Source organism: Triturus cristatus, chromosome 9, assembly GCF_964204655.1.
Source record: "Triturus cristatus chromosome 9, aTriCri1.1, whole genome shotgun sequence".
NCBI classification, from domain to species: Eukaryota; Metazoa; Chordata; class Amphibia; order Caudata; family Salamandridae; genus Triturus; species Triturus cristatus.
Genome location: NC_140592.1, coordinates 1,284,211,798 through 1,284,228,092, shown reverse-complemented (window position 1 = coordinate 1,284,228,092; position 16,295 = coordinate 1,284,211,798). Strand labels below are relative to the sequence as shown.

The window sequence follows — 16,295 nt, the reverse complement described above, 5'->3', positions numbered from 1 at the left end:
AATGCAGTTTTGCTGATCGATAATCTGTCTACAGGAAACTTGAATTTGCTCTGATTTCATTTATGATAACTATTTTGTCTATTCTTGTGCAGGAAAATCTAGGATAAAAGGCCACACTAGTGGAGGCATAGCCGTTCTACTCAGTTGTAACACACATTGGAATCCAAAGGAGTTTGCTTCAAGTGAGCCTTGTGTAATACGATTAGAAGACTTCATACGTCTTTCCTTTTGGTAAATGTGTATAACCCCCCCACCCCACCCCCGGAGTCATGTGACACCTTTATTGAGTCCATGTTCTCTTTTGTACACTATATTAGTGTTTTAGAAGAATGTTCATTGATAATCATTGCGGGGAATTTTATGCAAACATTATGAACTGTTCCTCCTGGATTTTTGGAAACACAGAGTTGGAAGAGGTGTGGAATATTCCAGAGGCTGTTTGGCCTGGTAACGCTAGATCAGACAGGAGGGGCAGTAGCCTCTTGGACTGCCTACGATCTAATGATCTCATTGCCCTGAACGGTAGGTCTCTGGAGGGCTCACCAGCCTCTTTTACTTTTCATTCCTCTCGGTGTCAATCATGAATCGATTATCTAATGGTGTCTTAACACATGTTTAGGGCTTGCTCCCATTTTGAGGTATTGAGCACGGATCTAAGTGATCATAGTATTCTTTCAGTGTTCTTCGATCTAGAGCTTAAGGCATTTGACATCTGGAACTCCAAAAATGACTCCATTGTTTACAGTAAAACCAACAGGCGTACCTTCTGGTCACAATATATTATGATGAAGCTGGCTGCTTATGTTAAAACAGCTATTGCAGTCCCCTTTGTTGTTTTCTCACAGAACCCTATTGTTTGGCTTGAAGTGCAGCTGTCCCTGTTTTGATCATGTGGGAGAAACAAAGTACTGCTAGTGTTAAACCCCCTGTACCTATCTCTTGGGAGACAGAGAAGGTAAATCTTAATATGAACTCACTAGTAAGAAAACAATTCAAGCAGTCGTTGCCATCGAGGCAAAGGGAAATTAATCGACTGAAGCGTATGAGAACTAGACTGAGGGTGTCTAAACGGAGGAAGACCAGAAATGGATCAAGTTGAGAGAAACCGCTTTCTCTGGCGACTCGCGCTAATACTGGTCATTGATAGCAGAATATTGTGACACTAGAATTAAGGCAGAGACCGTTCCAGTTTCTGATGCAGAATGGTCCAGCTATATCTCGCAGTTATATGCCATCAATCCCAATTGTGGGACGTTGTTGGAGTCTTGGGATGTGCCTCCTTCTTCAGGCGATAATGGCCAACCCTCTTGTGAGGAGATAAAGGGTTTTATTGAAGGTGCAAGATTTTCTGGGGTGATGGCCCGAATGAACTCCTGGTATCTGTCAATAAACAAGAAGTCCCTGCGTGGGCCTCGCTGCTGTGTCCGGTGCTCAAACATTGGTATCAGTATGGGGTGATTCCATCATCCTGGAAAGGTAGCGCAGTTATGCCCCAGTATAAAAAGGGTCCAAATGCCTCTCGTCCTAGGTTCAGGCAGGTTGTGTTGTTGGACGAGATTGGCAAATTGTTTGGCAAGAACATTCGCCTTCACCTCCAGGATTGGACAAGCTGGCTTTCGTAAGAAATGAGGAACTTTAGATAATATTACGGCCCTCCAAACGCTGATAGATAAGTATCCTGTGGGCAAGGGAATGGCCTTATAATCTGCCTTCATCAATTTCTCCACAGCTTTCGATAGGGTTGACCATGGGACGTGGTGGAGGAAATTGTTGGCATCGTGGATCCCCGCACGCTTAGGTTGCTAGTCACTTTGCACTCCTCAACTTGATCCCCGATTTTGATGGGAGGGAATCATGGTCTCTCGAACAAAGTTGAGACGCACAATGGTCTGAAGAAGGGGTGCTTACTTGTGCCCTTCCTTTCTCCCTCTACAATCATGATCTGCCTTGTAGAGTCAGACAGAGTAAGCGGGATCTGTCTAAACTAGGAGTAATGAGTATTGGATGTTTACTCTACACTGGCTATGTTGTCATGCTGTATTTAACTCCGATAGGGCTTCAGTGGCACCTCTCCGAGTTGGGAAATTATGCTGATGAGCACTGTTTTTAAATATCCTGGTTTTTAGGTCGAGGGGGTGCGGAGTCAGGAAAGGTTTGTACTGGTCCCTGGGGAAAGAGAACTTGGAAGTCGTGAAGCTGTATCTATACCTAAGTAGAATGTTTTCCAGTGCCTGCCTAAACAATTATCACATTAGTCAATGTAGAAGTAAGGCTTTATCTCAAGCTTCTGTAATCCACAGACTATATAACTGATGTGGGAAAAGGTATTTCGCCCATTTCCTGGCGGTCTATAAGAATAAGATTCCGCCTTCATTGAGCTGTGCCTGTGAGGTAATGGAAGAGCGGCATTGGTCCTTTTTTGAGAAAGTTGAGGGGCGAATTTAGTGCCAAATGTGTATTCTAAACTCGTTGGCCACTCCATCAGCTCTCCGGCTTGAATTTGGGCTCCTCTCTACGAATGGGTTGGCTACGGCTGCTGTCTTAAGGTGGGGGAATAATCTACTGAATGGCGACCCTGGGTCCAATCGAGCAGCATTGAAAGATTAAATATTTTATTGTTTGAAGGGAAGAATTGCCCTCTTTTTCTATTCTTTGAAAGCTGTGGATATGTTTAAAATTGGTCAGAGTAGGATGGCTCCCCCGAAGCTTACCTTAAAAACAAGATTAAAAAAATCAGTCTGTGAAGAAAGCCAGAAAAGGGATATAGCGTTGTGTGCTCAGTATGCCCGAATGAACTAATATTGGAGAGAGGCATATGTAAAAAACACACAACCGTATGTACTATGGAACCTCTCCCATGGTCTGCGTAGAACTATTAATGTTGAATCTGCTCCCGTTACAAATGATCACTGGATCCTTGGAAGGATTACCAAACAAGGAGAGGGTTCGTGACCTCTGTGAGATTTGGGTTCCAGATTTAGATCATGTGCTTTTAGTATGTCCTCTTCTTCATTCATTGCGGCGCCAATTGCTCAGACCAATGTTTTTAAAGTATAAAATAAGCACGGTAGTGGAAGACCGGAAATGTTTATTTACACCACCATCAGAAATAGTTAGTGCAATTTTTTAAAACACTTTAACAATTTTTGCATTTTTTCTAGAATCATCCGAATCTTTGTAAGTTTTGGGCCCGATTCGCAAAAGTAATCGGAGATAAAATCCTAACTTTACGACTTTCGGTATTCACAGAAGCTCTTTAGGAGTACTAAAGTTAGGATTTTGTTTCAGTTAAACTTAAGTTTGTCTTAAGTTTAACTTCAGACCAAAACTTAAGATTGAATGAGACGAAATCCTAACTTTCCTACTCCTAAATGCCTTCTGTGAATACTGAAAGTCATAAATTTAGGATTTTGTCTCCGATTACTTTTTGAATCGGGCCCATGGTACTTGCACTCACACATGAGAAGTACTGTATTAGTGTCGCACTTTCAAACATTGTGCATCAAACGCCTGTTGCATATATTAGGCCTGCCTAGTATTGCGACATAATGTTTCAATTAATTGCCTGCGTATTTGCACTTTTTTTCTGTATGGGATCTTAGAGTGTAGTTCTACGTTGATTGTTTTTTATTTTTGAACTTCAAACCTTCATTTTCTGCATATTGTATGTATTGTTCCTTTAAAAAACAAATGTGTTTTATTGTATTTTATGTGGAACTCTGAGTTTCAAATCATAATAAGCAAATCTCAAAATCCTGTCTAGGATCTTCTGATAGGATGTAGGGTCGGAGACTCCCCACACCCCCAACAACATCAACGGGACACGATTCACTATGGGCATCCCAATGCCTGTTTCAAGTTGTGTTTGTAACCCCTCCCAAAATGAGCGGATCTTGGGGCAGTTCCACAGCGTGTGCAGAACGAACCCCTGCTGGCCACATTCACGTAGGCATGCATCATCTGCGACTCTACCTATCTTATGTCAGAGAATCCCAGTATATGTTCTGTTGAGAATTGTAAATTGAATAAGACAAAACCTTATCTGTATGGCCATCTCTCTGGGAAACTGCTTTGCCTCCTGTCACTCATCATCCTCCAGCTCCCCTACGCCCACCTGCCATTTTTGTCTTAATTGCTTTAATACACCCCACCCCCCATAGTTTATAAGTTACCTATAGGTAAGAGAAAGTGCTTTGGCCATCATATGACTATCCAGTAACCGTCTCTCAAGGAGGAACTACCATAGTTTCCTCCTCTGGGCCCATTCACACCTGCAAGGCATGTCTCAGTGCATAATATTTTAAGAAATGAGTGGATGCCATATGATATTCCTCTCTAAAGTGAGCAAACGGGACCATGCCAGAGGCGTTCCACACATCCTCCAGCGTAGAGAGGCCAATAAGATCCCACTTTCGAAATCCCTGCAGACATGAAACTGTCCCAAACCTCGTACCAACCAGAAAGGGGTTTTGGACGTTAATCTCTTTTCCCTCAGTAGGGTACACCGAGCAGAGAGCACCATTTTAGTCGCCACCAGTGCATTTAGGCTGGTCCTGTCACCATAAAGCAGATGAAGATGGCCTTTTACACCTCGGGCTTCATGATCACGCAGGAAGGCAAGATCCTCCGATGTCACATGCGCCCACTCACTCTCAAGACTGACTTGAGTGGCTTCATAATACTTCAGCTCTCAAACGATCTGCCTGTCTCACCAGCTGGATACAGTTGGGCAGTAGAAATAACATTGAACATATACTCACTGTAATATAGAATTGGCTTTGAGAGGCTACTGCCAGTACAATGCATTACAAGTAGAAGAGCTTCTGGAACCTTAAAGGGACAGGACTCATGTTCGACTCCCAATGTAAGCCTGTCGACTGCACTGTGTTCTAGATCTTAGACAAGGTCGACACCTTTGTGTACCTCACAAGCTGAAATGCAGCCTTGAAATGCGTTCTTAGGACCAAGGCAGTCCACATTTCCGAAAACTTCCTGCCTTAGATCGTCTTCCAAAGGACATATGGATGCTTGTACTCTGTGGTTTTAATTCTATAGACAGATATTTAAAAAAGAAGTGCTTCGGAGTCTGCACATGCAGCTGGGAACTTCTCGCTTTACCGACTATCGATGTATATGCTAGGATGCAGATATCAGCACATATAACTGACCCTGAAACTTCTGATGAACCTAAAATTAACAGTGGCATTGTTGCATGCATTTTGTCATGAGTACCTGAAGTGCTAAAGTCTTGCAGTGCCCTCTGGGGGTGAGTCTTGCGCAGCAAACATCCCCTGTAATAGAAGGTTAACCAGTTTTTGGGGTCTAGGTGAATGGCAGCACAGAAGTCCTCAACAGCTTCTACAAAGCGTGATTGCTTCATGCAGGCTCTACCCCGGTACATCCTGTTGAGAGAAAGAGACAAGCATCACAGGCTGAGTTGATTAGCACTCCTATGAAAAGGGTCCTATGTCCACACCTTTACTGACTCATACAAGGGATTCTGTTAGGAACGCCCTGTGTCCATGCCTACATTGACTCATGAAGGAGGCTGATTAGCGCTCCTATAAGGGCCCTATGTCCACACCTTTACTGACTCATAAAAGGGATTCTCTTAGGAACGCCCTGTGTCCATGCCTATATTGACTCATGAAGGGGGTTGATTAACGCTCCTATGAGGGCCCTATGTCCAAACCTTTACTGAATCATACAAGGGATTCTCTTAGGAACGCCCTGTGTCCATTTCTACATTGACTCATGAAGGAGGTTGATTAACGCTCCTATGAGGGCCCTATGTCCACACCTTTACTGAATCATACAAGGGATTATCTTAGGAACGCCCTGTGTCCATGCCTACATTGACTCATGAAGGGGGTTGATTAACGCTCCTATGAGGGCCCTATGTCCACACCCTTACTGAATCATACAAGGGATTCTCTTAGGAACGCCCTGTGTCCATATCTACATTGACTCATGAAGGAGACTGATTAGCGCTCCTATAAGGGCCCTATGTCCACACCTTTACTGACTCATAAAAGGGATTCTCTTAGGAACGCCCTGTGTCCATGCCTACATTGACTCATGAAGGGGGTTGATTAACGCTCCTATGAGGGCCCTATGTCCACACCTTTACTCTCTCAATCCCTCATCGAATGCACACGATCTACGATCCTCTCCCAACCTACCACCACCTCCCAACCACTCATCTAATGTACCCAATCAACGATATTCTCACAATCGCTCAAATAATGCACATGATACAACACAAAAATGCACATGATATACTATCCTCTCCCAACCCCTCATTTATCGTACATGATCTACCATCACCTCCCAACCCCATATTTAATGTACACGATCTACCATCATCTGCCAACCCCTCTTCTAATGTACACGATCTACCATCACCTCCAACCCCTCATCAAATGTACACAGTCTAAGATCATCTCCAAACACCTAATCCAATGTACACCCTCTACCATCATCTTAAACGCCTCATCTACTGTACACGATCTACCATCATCTCCAATCCCTCATCTAATGTACACAATCTACTATCACCTCCAACCCCTCATCAAATGTACACAGTCTAAGATCATCTCCAACTCCTCATCCAATGTACACAATCTACCATCACCTCCAACCCCTCATCAAATATACACAGTCTAAGATCATCTCCCTACCCCTCATCCAATGTACACTCTCTCCATCATCTCCAACTTCTCATCTAATGTACAAGATCTATCATCACCACCCAGCCTCTCATCTAATGTACATGATTAGGATCCTCCCCAATCCCTCATCTAATGTACACGATCTATAATCCTCTCTCATCCCCTCATCTAATGTACACCCTATACCATCACCTCTCAACGCTTCATGTAATGTACATGATCTATGATCACATCCCAACCCCTCATCTAATATACACGATCTACCATCACCTCCAACCCCTCATCAAATGTACAGAGTCTAAGATCATCTCAAACCTCTCATCCAATATACAGAATCTACCATCGCCTCCCAGCCCCTCATCTAATGTACACGATCTACTATCCTCTCCCAACCTCTCATCAAATGTACATGATCTATAATCATATCCAAACCTCTCATCTAATGTACATGATCTACCATCATATCCCAACCCCTCATCTATAGTTCACGATCTATGATCCTCTCCCACTCCCTCATCGAGGGGCATATGTATCAAGGCCTTTTCCCATTCGCAAACAGACCGATTCTTAGAATCGGCACGCTTGAAAACAGGAAAAAGCCTCCACCTCAAACCCCTCATCAAATATACACAGTCTAAGATCATCTCCATACCCCTCATCCAATGTACACTCTCTCCATCATCTCCAACTTCTCATCTAATGTACAAGATCTATCATCACCGCTCAGCCTCTCATCTAATGTACATGATTAGGATCCTCTCCCAACCCCTCATCTATAGTTCACCATCTATGATCCTCTCCCACTCCCTCATCGAGGGGCATATGTATCAAGGCCTTTTCCCATTCGCAAACAGACCGATTCTTAGAATCGGCACGCTTGAAAACAGGAAAAAGCCTTTTGGGAAAAAGGCCCTGGCAAAATAGGGAATCGCTAAATTTGCGATTCCCTATTTTGCAAATGCATTTAAGAATCGCAAATTGCGAGTCCTTAAATGCAATGTAGGAAGCACCCAAATTGTGTGATTTCTGCTTAAGAAATCGCAAAATACCACCACCTTCAGGTTGGTGGTAAATTGCGATTTCTTTGAAAAATTCACTTTTTTGTTGCATTTTTCAAAGAGCTATGTGGCGCACATACATGCCCTTAGGGCATGTATGTGCGCCACATGTGCACACATGCACATTTCAGGAGTGCAACAGGGTGTCCCTTTGGAACATTTGCACCCTTGAAATTACATGCGCAATTTGCGAGTACCTATTGGGTACTCGCAAATTGCGCATGCAATTCCCATTCATTCCTATGGGCCTCTTGGCCCATAGAAATGAATGGGAAGCCATCCCTTAATTGCGACTCGCAATTTGCGAGTCGCAATTAAGGAATGCGAAAGAATCGCAAAATATTTGCAAAATTTTAATTACATCTCGTTTTGCGATTCTCAAATAGCGATTCTCTAAAAATCGCTATTTGAGAATCGCAAAACCATTCTTTGATACATATGCCCACTAATGTATGCAGTCTACCATCATCTCTAACCCCTCATCTAATGTCACGATTACGATCCTCTCCCATCCCTCATCTAATGTAGAAGATCTACCATCATCTTCCAACCCCTCATTTAATGTACACCGTCTACCATTATATCCAACCTTGCATCTAATGTACACAATTTACCATCATCTCCCAACCCCTTATCTAATGTAAACGATCTATTATCATCTCCCAACCTCTCATCTAATGGACACGTTCTACCATCACCTCCCAACCCGTCATCATATGGTCACGATTTACCACCACCTCCCAATCCCTCATCTAATGTACAGGATCAACAATCACCTCCCAACCCCTCCTCTAATGTACACAATCTACCATCATCTCCAACCCCTCATATAATGTACATGATCTACCATCATCACCAACCCCTCATTCACAGTACATGATCTACGGACCTCTCTCAACCCCTCATCTAAAGTACAAAGTTTACCATTATATTCCAAGCTGTCATCTAATATACTTGATCTACCACCACCTGCCAAACCCTTATCTAATGTAAACGATCTATGATCATCTCCCAACCTCTCGTCTAATGGACACAATCTACCATCACCTCCCAATCCCTCATCATATGGTCACGATCTACCACCACCTCCCAACCTCTCATCTAATGGACAAGATCTACCATCACCTGTCAACCGGTCATCGAATTTACACAATCTACCATCATCTCCTAATCTCTCATCAAATGTACACGATCTGCCATCACCTACCAACCCCTCATCTAATATACACAATCTAACAACACCTCTCAACCCCTCATCTGATTTACACGATCTACCATCATGTCTAACCCCTCATCTAATGTACACGATCTACCATCACGGCCCAACCCCTCGTCTAATGTACACAACATACCATCATCTCCAACCCCTTATCTAATGTAAATTACCTACCATCACCTCCCAACCCCTCATCTAATGTGCATTATCTACCATCACCTCCAAACCCTCATCTAATGTACACGATCTACCATCATATTCCAACCCCGCATCTAATGTACACGATCTACCAACACCTCTCAATCCCTCATATAATGTACACGATCTACCATCATCTCCCAACCCTTCATCTAATGTACACCATCTACCATCATCTCCCAACCCCTCATATAATGTACACGATCTATCAACACCTCTCAACCCCTTATCTAATGTACACAATCTGCCATCATCTCCACCACCTCATCTAATGTTCATGATCTACCATCATCTCCAACCCCTCATCTAATGTATACGATCCTGTCTCAATCCCTCATCTAATGTAAACGATCTATGATCATCTTACAATCTCTCATCTAATGTACACAATCTACCACCACCCGCTCATCTAATGTACATGATCTACTATCACCAAGGAACTAGTCTTAATGTGTAGAGCTCCGCTGCTTCACAGCTAGATTTGTGCTATAAAAATTCCAATACATAAGAAACATTTCAACTTACAAGACGGTCAAAGAAAAGACTGAAGAATGAGATGAGAAAATATGAGATATTGAAAACTAATATCATCTTTTGTCTAGAAAAAGATTAAGGCACCTGTGGATTGGGAATCATGAAAGAGGGTAATGGTTAATCCTCAGGTTAAAACGTGATCAAGAAAAGGAAAACCATTTGAAATCTTTACAGAACTGCAAGTTTAAGGCTTGGTAGAAGAATCCAGCTTGGGAGCCACCATTAAAGACAAGTAACTGGCAAGCCTGGTCCAGGGTAACCATTGTTACAGGAAGGTAACTTAAAACTTTGGTCCACAGCGACTACTTTTAGAGGTGACCCAATTACATCTCTACTTCAGGACAATTGATGTACAATCTCGGGCCCATTTCCAACTCTTCCCTCCCTCTTCCCCCATCGTAGGTGTGCAGAGACCTTGCTTGTGCGTCGTTGTGGTTTTGCTTAAGAAGAGCAGTGAAATCCAAGATTGCAGCATTCCAGTTGCCATTCTCAAATTGGTGCAGCCCGTGCTTCATCATAGCCTCTGTCCTTTGAGGGTTGTAGAGGAAACTCTGTGAATTGAAAGATATAAGGTTACTAGTTTTCCATCACTCAGAAGATAATGTCAGAGGGTTTGTTAGACCTGTCAGCCCATTGGCAGTTCCCTCCTCATTTTATTATTTTTGTCCCTTGTCCCCTTCTCATTTTTTCTCTGTCTACTAAACTTTTTTTTGGGTACTGATGTAGAGGTTCTGGGCGCCTTTTTCCCCTTACATGAGGAAAAGGCGCAAGGTGCTCCACTGAGGTAAATAAAGGAGGAGGGTAGGATTCACAAAATGGTGGCTCCAACTGTCACCTCAGCACCCGGGCCATGACTGCCATGGGAGCTTCCAGAACCTTCTGGACCCCTCTGGCAAGTCCAGCCCAAGGTGATAAATAGAGGTGGCAGGAGGGAGGCCATTTTAGAGTCAAGCTGGGCTGTGGAGTAGGCAGGAGTGAGGCACCTGAGTGGTGAGGTGATTGCGCGGGATTGGGAGAGGACAGACCCTAGGGTCTGCGCGAACCCCCCTACCTAGTTGACATCACCCTCTATCATTTGACCGATCCCCGCACTCAGCCATCGACCCTGGGAGGCATCGTGTTCTGGTTAAGGATCCCTAACGTAACCTGGAGGCCTGAAGAGGGATACCGGGTGGGAATTGCAATTGGAACTGCCTAGACCTCCCTGGATGACATTTGGGAATCCAAAACTTCCCCCCAGTGGTGACAGCGACAGCGCCCCATCGTGGACTTCAAGGCAGGGAGCTGGGCTAAATACACCCCGGGCTAATGGTCCTGCCCATCTGAACTGCTGTGAACCAAGCCCCTTAAATCATTGCCTGCCCGCCTGGCTGAACTAAGTTCCTCACCTTCGTGTATGTGAGGCGTGGGCCTAACTGTGAGACCCCGGTGGAGTCCTGAGGGAGCAGTGAAGGCTGGAGGGGTGCTTGGACTCTCTGATGGGGCATCGCGCGCATCAGCTGAGTGTAGAGCTGACATCGCGCTGATCAATCGTTTGAAGCGGCGGCCAGGAAACTGACGGGCTGTGAAGCCACCCCCATCGGGTCACGTGTGCCGGACCAACAGACAAGCGCCGCCCTTCCAGCAGCAGGGTGATGAGGCCGCACCCCCCCACGAGTTGTGCAGCGAGTGGGAGAGCCTGACGAAATCAGGGCCGCGCCCCCGCAGGTCGCGCTGCAGTCGGCAGCGGCGGGAGCGCTTGTCGAGTGAGAGAGCCTGACGGAGTCAGGGCCGCGCCCCCGCAGATCGCGCTGCAGTCGGCAGTGGCGGGTGCGCTTGTCAAGTGCAAAAAGCAGGAAGCGTCGAGGGACGGCCCGTGGCATCAGAGGACCTCCGCTGTAAGCGCCGGGTGAGGTATTTCAGCGGGGAGGTGCCTAGGGAGACGCCCCCGAACCGGATGACAGGAATTCCTCTTCAGTTGTAAGGACAGCCATCTGGGAACTGGTTCCTCTTGTGCAGGATTGTGCCCTACTACGCGCAGGTCGGTCAGCGCGACTACAGTAAGCAGGGTAACCCGGGAGGGGGGAGGTCAATTCCTGGGGGACGACAGCACTCGGACTGGCACGAAGAAGGTGACTGGAACTAACTATTGGGGGATACAGTCCTGTTGCTCCGTGTGGGGGGGGAAGTCCCTCAACCAGCAATAATTGGGGATTGTATCTCTTTCTCTTGCTAACTGTGGTGGGATAAGCTAAAAAGGGCGACTCCAAGATTACAGTATTGTTTGGAGTGAATTGTTATTTCCTCTGCAAGTTTAAGTTACATTGAGGACATGTGGAATTGAGTAAGATAAGTTTACCTAGAACCGTAACGTACAGGTTTGACCTTAGACAGTAGAGAGAGGTCCTTAAGCAAATGAAATGAACTGGTTCCAATTGTAATGTCAAAATGAAAATTGAATCCTGATCAGAAAAGAAATGTTATAAAGTACAATAACTCTTGTGCAAAAATCGGTGTAGTGTTCTTTTTGAGTGATGTGGCGCAGGATTGCGAGCTGAGTGGGATGCAGGCCTGAAAAAGCCAAATGGAGTGTTGAGCCAAGTGACCTGAGCCAAGCTACCCCCCTTAGACGTAGGTCTAACAAATTGGTGCTCAGCGGTGGGATTAGTTATTCAGTGCTTGCATCCGCTTGGTAGCAGTCTTGTGCGCATCACCACCTACACTGGATTGTTTTGACTGGAGTTTTCTCCAGATTGTTTTCTAATTGGAGGAATTTTTGAAATTGTCCTGTGCATATTCCCTTTCTTGAGAAAAGTTCTTGTTAACTGTGTTGGGGTCCCATCTGGCAGGATGGAATTCGAATTGGGTAGGTTGGAGGAGTATACAGTGGGCCAATTGAAGGAGTTCTGCCAGGAACGGGGGGTATTCTTTAAGCAAGGGGCAAAGAAGACAGAGCTCCAGGCAAGCTTAAGAGCCTGGGTTATGGCCCACCCTAGCGGGAAACGGGAGGAAGAACCAGGACTAGATCTCCTAGAAGAACCGGAAGTCCCTCTTCCCCCTGGGAGCGGTAATATGGACGTTGGGTCCCGGGCCCCATCAAGAGTGGGAAGTAGCGCCTCAGGGGGGAGCCTGTCCTCTGCTGACCTAGTTGATCGAAGGGAAGAGAGACAGCTGAGAATGGATCTGGCCCGGTTAGAAAAGGAGAGGGAGGAGAGGATGTTCCTCCACGAGCTTCACTTAAAAGAGTTAGAGCTCAAAGCCCTCCAACTTGGAACCCCCAGCAGTCCCAATGGTGGCAGCATACCGAGAGAAGTCCCGAGAGAGTCCAGGCCCTACCTGCCCAAAGATGTGGTTGCTAGCTATGGTATAGGGGATGACATTGTAAAATGGCTGGCTGCCTATGAGGTTTCTCTAAGAGCCCATGGGGTCCCCGAAGCCCAGTGGGGGGGGTGGCCTGTATAGGTATATGCCTCCGGTGGGGAGGGATGCCTTGTTGGCGCTAGAACAGCCAGATCAGACCAGGTACCCCGTTATGAAGGTAGCCCTAGTAAGGAAATTTGGACTGACCCCTGGAAAATTCAGGCAGAGGTTTCGGGGCAGTCAGAAGTTGTCCACTCAGAATTGGGTGGACTTCTTGGACTATGCCAGGAAGGCCTTAGAGGGCTGGGTGCAGGGTAGTGATGTCAAGGACTATGAGGGACTGTACAATTTAATTTTAAAGGAGCACCTCCTAGAGAAAAGTTTTCCAGAGCTGCGTCAGCACCTAGTAGACAGCAAGCTCACTAATCCCAGGAAGCTTGCAGAGGAGGCGGATATCTGGGCAAGTACCCGGGTATCCTCAAAAGGGACTGGAGGGAATTTCCAAGGGGCTGGACAGGGCGCCCCCCAGAAGAAAGAGGGGGGAGACAAAAAGAGGGAGTTCTCTAAAGGCCCCCAAAAGAGTTCACCAGGGAAGGGAGTAGGATTCCCTCCTAAGGTTGTTCCCCACAAACCCCCTTATCCTGACCGTGGTCAGCAGCCTAGGGTTGTCCGATGTTACGAGTGTGGTGAGGTGGGGCACTATAAGGGGGATGCCAAGTGTCCCAAGAGACCACACCCTCCCATTGGAGGAAAGACCCCTGGGGTGGCGAGTGTAGTGCTCGGGGAAGAGTTGCCCCTAGATAAGGGAGGTGAGTGGGCAGGGCTAACCCTAGTGTCCTTAGGGGATTGTGAGATGGTTCCTAAGACCCAGATGCCCTCGAATACTACTAAGTACAGGCAATGGGTCACCATCAATGCCCAGAGGGTGGAGGCTCTGAGGGACACAGGAGCCAGCATGACTATGGTAAGGAGTCAGCTGGTGTCCCCAGAGCAGGTGGTCCCCAATGTAGTCCACCCGGTTGTGATGGCTGACAACCGAGAGGGTCACTATCCGGTGGCCCAGGTTCCCTTTGAGTGGGGAGGGGTTGCGGGTCCTCTACGAGTTGCGATCAGCCCTGCCATGCCGGTCGACTGCCTGTTGGGAAACGACCTTGAACACTCGGCGTGGAAGGAGGTTGAGTTCAGGGCCCACATGGAAATGTTGGGGACCCCTGAGTGGACGTGTGCCCACACTCGGTCCGTGACCACCCGAAGAGGGGATTCACAGAGGTTGGAGCCTGGGACAAAGGCCCAACCAGCTGCCGGAAAGGGTAGACAGGGACGGGGAAAGCCTGCCCCGGCATCTGACCCTCCAAAGGTGGATGGGGCCACTAAGGTGGTCCCGGAGACTACGGAGGGGGATGTAACGTCCCTGGAGGGCTTGCCTACCCCTGCAGACTGGCAGGTGGAGGGAGGGCCTACTAGGGAAGAGTTTTGTCGGGCCCAGAAGGAGTGCCCTACCCTTGAGGGTTTACGGCGGCAGGCCGAAGCCCAGGCAGCGGGTAACGATTCGGGGAACTTCCACATATACTGGGAAGATGGACTCCTGTATAGCGAACCCAAGGCTCCGGTGCATGGTTCATCCCGGGCCTTGGTAGTTCCCCAGCGTTACCGAGCCTTCCTATTAGGACTGGCTCACGAAATACCCTTGGCAGGACACTTGGGACAAGACAAGACCTTTGCTCGACTTGTCCCTCATTTTTACTGGCCTCAGATGAGGATTACGTCCGATACTTTTTGTAGGACGTGTGTAACCTGCCAAGCTAGTGGGAAGACAGGGGTGAAGCTGAAAGCTCCCCTGGAACCACTGCCTGTCGTTGGTACCCCCTTTGAAAGGGTGGCCATCGACATTGTCGGGCCATTGGATCCACCAACATCGGCCGGTCACAGGTTTATCCTGGTTCTGGTGGATCATGCCACACGGTACCCAGAGGCTATCCCTCTGAGGACCATTACTGCACCTGCGGTGGCACGGGCCCTGATGGGAATTTTTACCCGGATGGGATTCCCCAAGGAAGTGGTGTCGGACAGAGGTACCAACTTCATGTCGGCATACATGCGGGCTATGTGGAAAGAGTGTGGAGTTACCTACCGGTTCTCCACTCCTTATCACCCCCAGACTAATGGTCTGGTGGAAAGGTTTAACAAAACCTTAAAGGGCATGATCCGGAGTCTGCCCGAGAGCCTGCGGAGGAAATGGGACGTCCTCCTACCTTGTTTGCTGTTTTCGTACAGGGAGGTACCACAGAAGGGAGTGGGCTTCAGCCCCTTCGAGTTGTTGTACGGGCACCCTGTGCGTGGACCCCTCAGCCTGGTGAAGGAAGGATGGGAAAAGACTCCCAGGAAACTTCCTCCAGATGTGGTGAGCTACATGCTGGCCTTTTGTAGCCAAATGGCTAGGTTGTGGAAGCAAGCTTCTGAAAACCTAGAAGCCAGCCAAACGGTCATGAAGGAATGGTATGACCGAAACGCTCACCCGGTGGAGCTGGAGCCTGGCCAGAAGGTGTGGGTGATGGAACCTGGAGAGCTTAGCGCCCTCCAGGATCGCTGGTCAGGTCCCTTTGAGGTGGTTGAGAAAAAGGGCAAGGTTACCTACGTGGTAGATCTTAAGACCCCCAGGCAGCCCCATCGGGTGCTCCATGTCAACCGCCTCAAGCCTCACCAAGAGAGACCCGAGGTCACGTTAATGATGGTGACTGATGGGTCAGAGGAAGAGGACAGTGAACCTCTTCCCGATCTGTTTGCGTCCCGAGAGAAGGATGGATCGGTGGAGGGAGTGATCCTTTCACCGTCACTAACTCCTGAACAACGGAAGGACTGTCGCCAGGTACTGGAGCAGTTTGCTTCCTTGTTCTCCCTTATTCCGGGAAGGACTCATCTGTGTACCCATGATGTGGACACAGGGGACAGCCCACCTGTGAAGTCCAAGTCCTACCGACTGTCGGATAAGGTGAAGGCTAGCATTCATGAGGAAGTTACCAAGATGCTAGAGCTAGGAGTAATTGAGCCTTCAGGAAGTCCTTGGTCCAGTCCGGTGGTACTGGTACCCAAAGCTGCCCCACCGGGCACTACCCCAGAACTCCGGTTCTGTGTGGATTACAGAGGACTGAATTCAGTGACAAAGACAGATGCTCATCCTATCCCGAGAGCGGATGAGCTCATTGACCGGTTGGGAGCTGCCCAATATCTCAGTACCTTTGACCTCACATCTGGGTACTGGCAGATTTCCCTAACGGATGG

General features: G+C 47.4%; 1 protein-coding gene across 1 annotated transcript in view; it reads right to left on the bottom strand.

Moving 5' to 3' along the window:
- TTC6 (tetratricopeptide repeat domain 6) overlaps positions 1–16,295 on the bottom strand; it is a 1,112,931-nt gene that overhangs the window by 609,927 nt on the left and 486,709 nt on the right. The window contains exons 17-18 of the mRNA XM_085627931.1: positions 10,092–10,228; positions 5,233–5,402 (exon numbers count right to left, since the gene is read on the bottom strand). Coding sequence (XP_085484057.1) covers positions 5,233–5,402; positions 10,092–10,228 — 307 coding nt within the window. The remainder of the gene's footprint in view (positions 1–5,232; positions 5,403–10,091; positions 10,229–16,295) is intronic.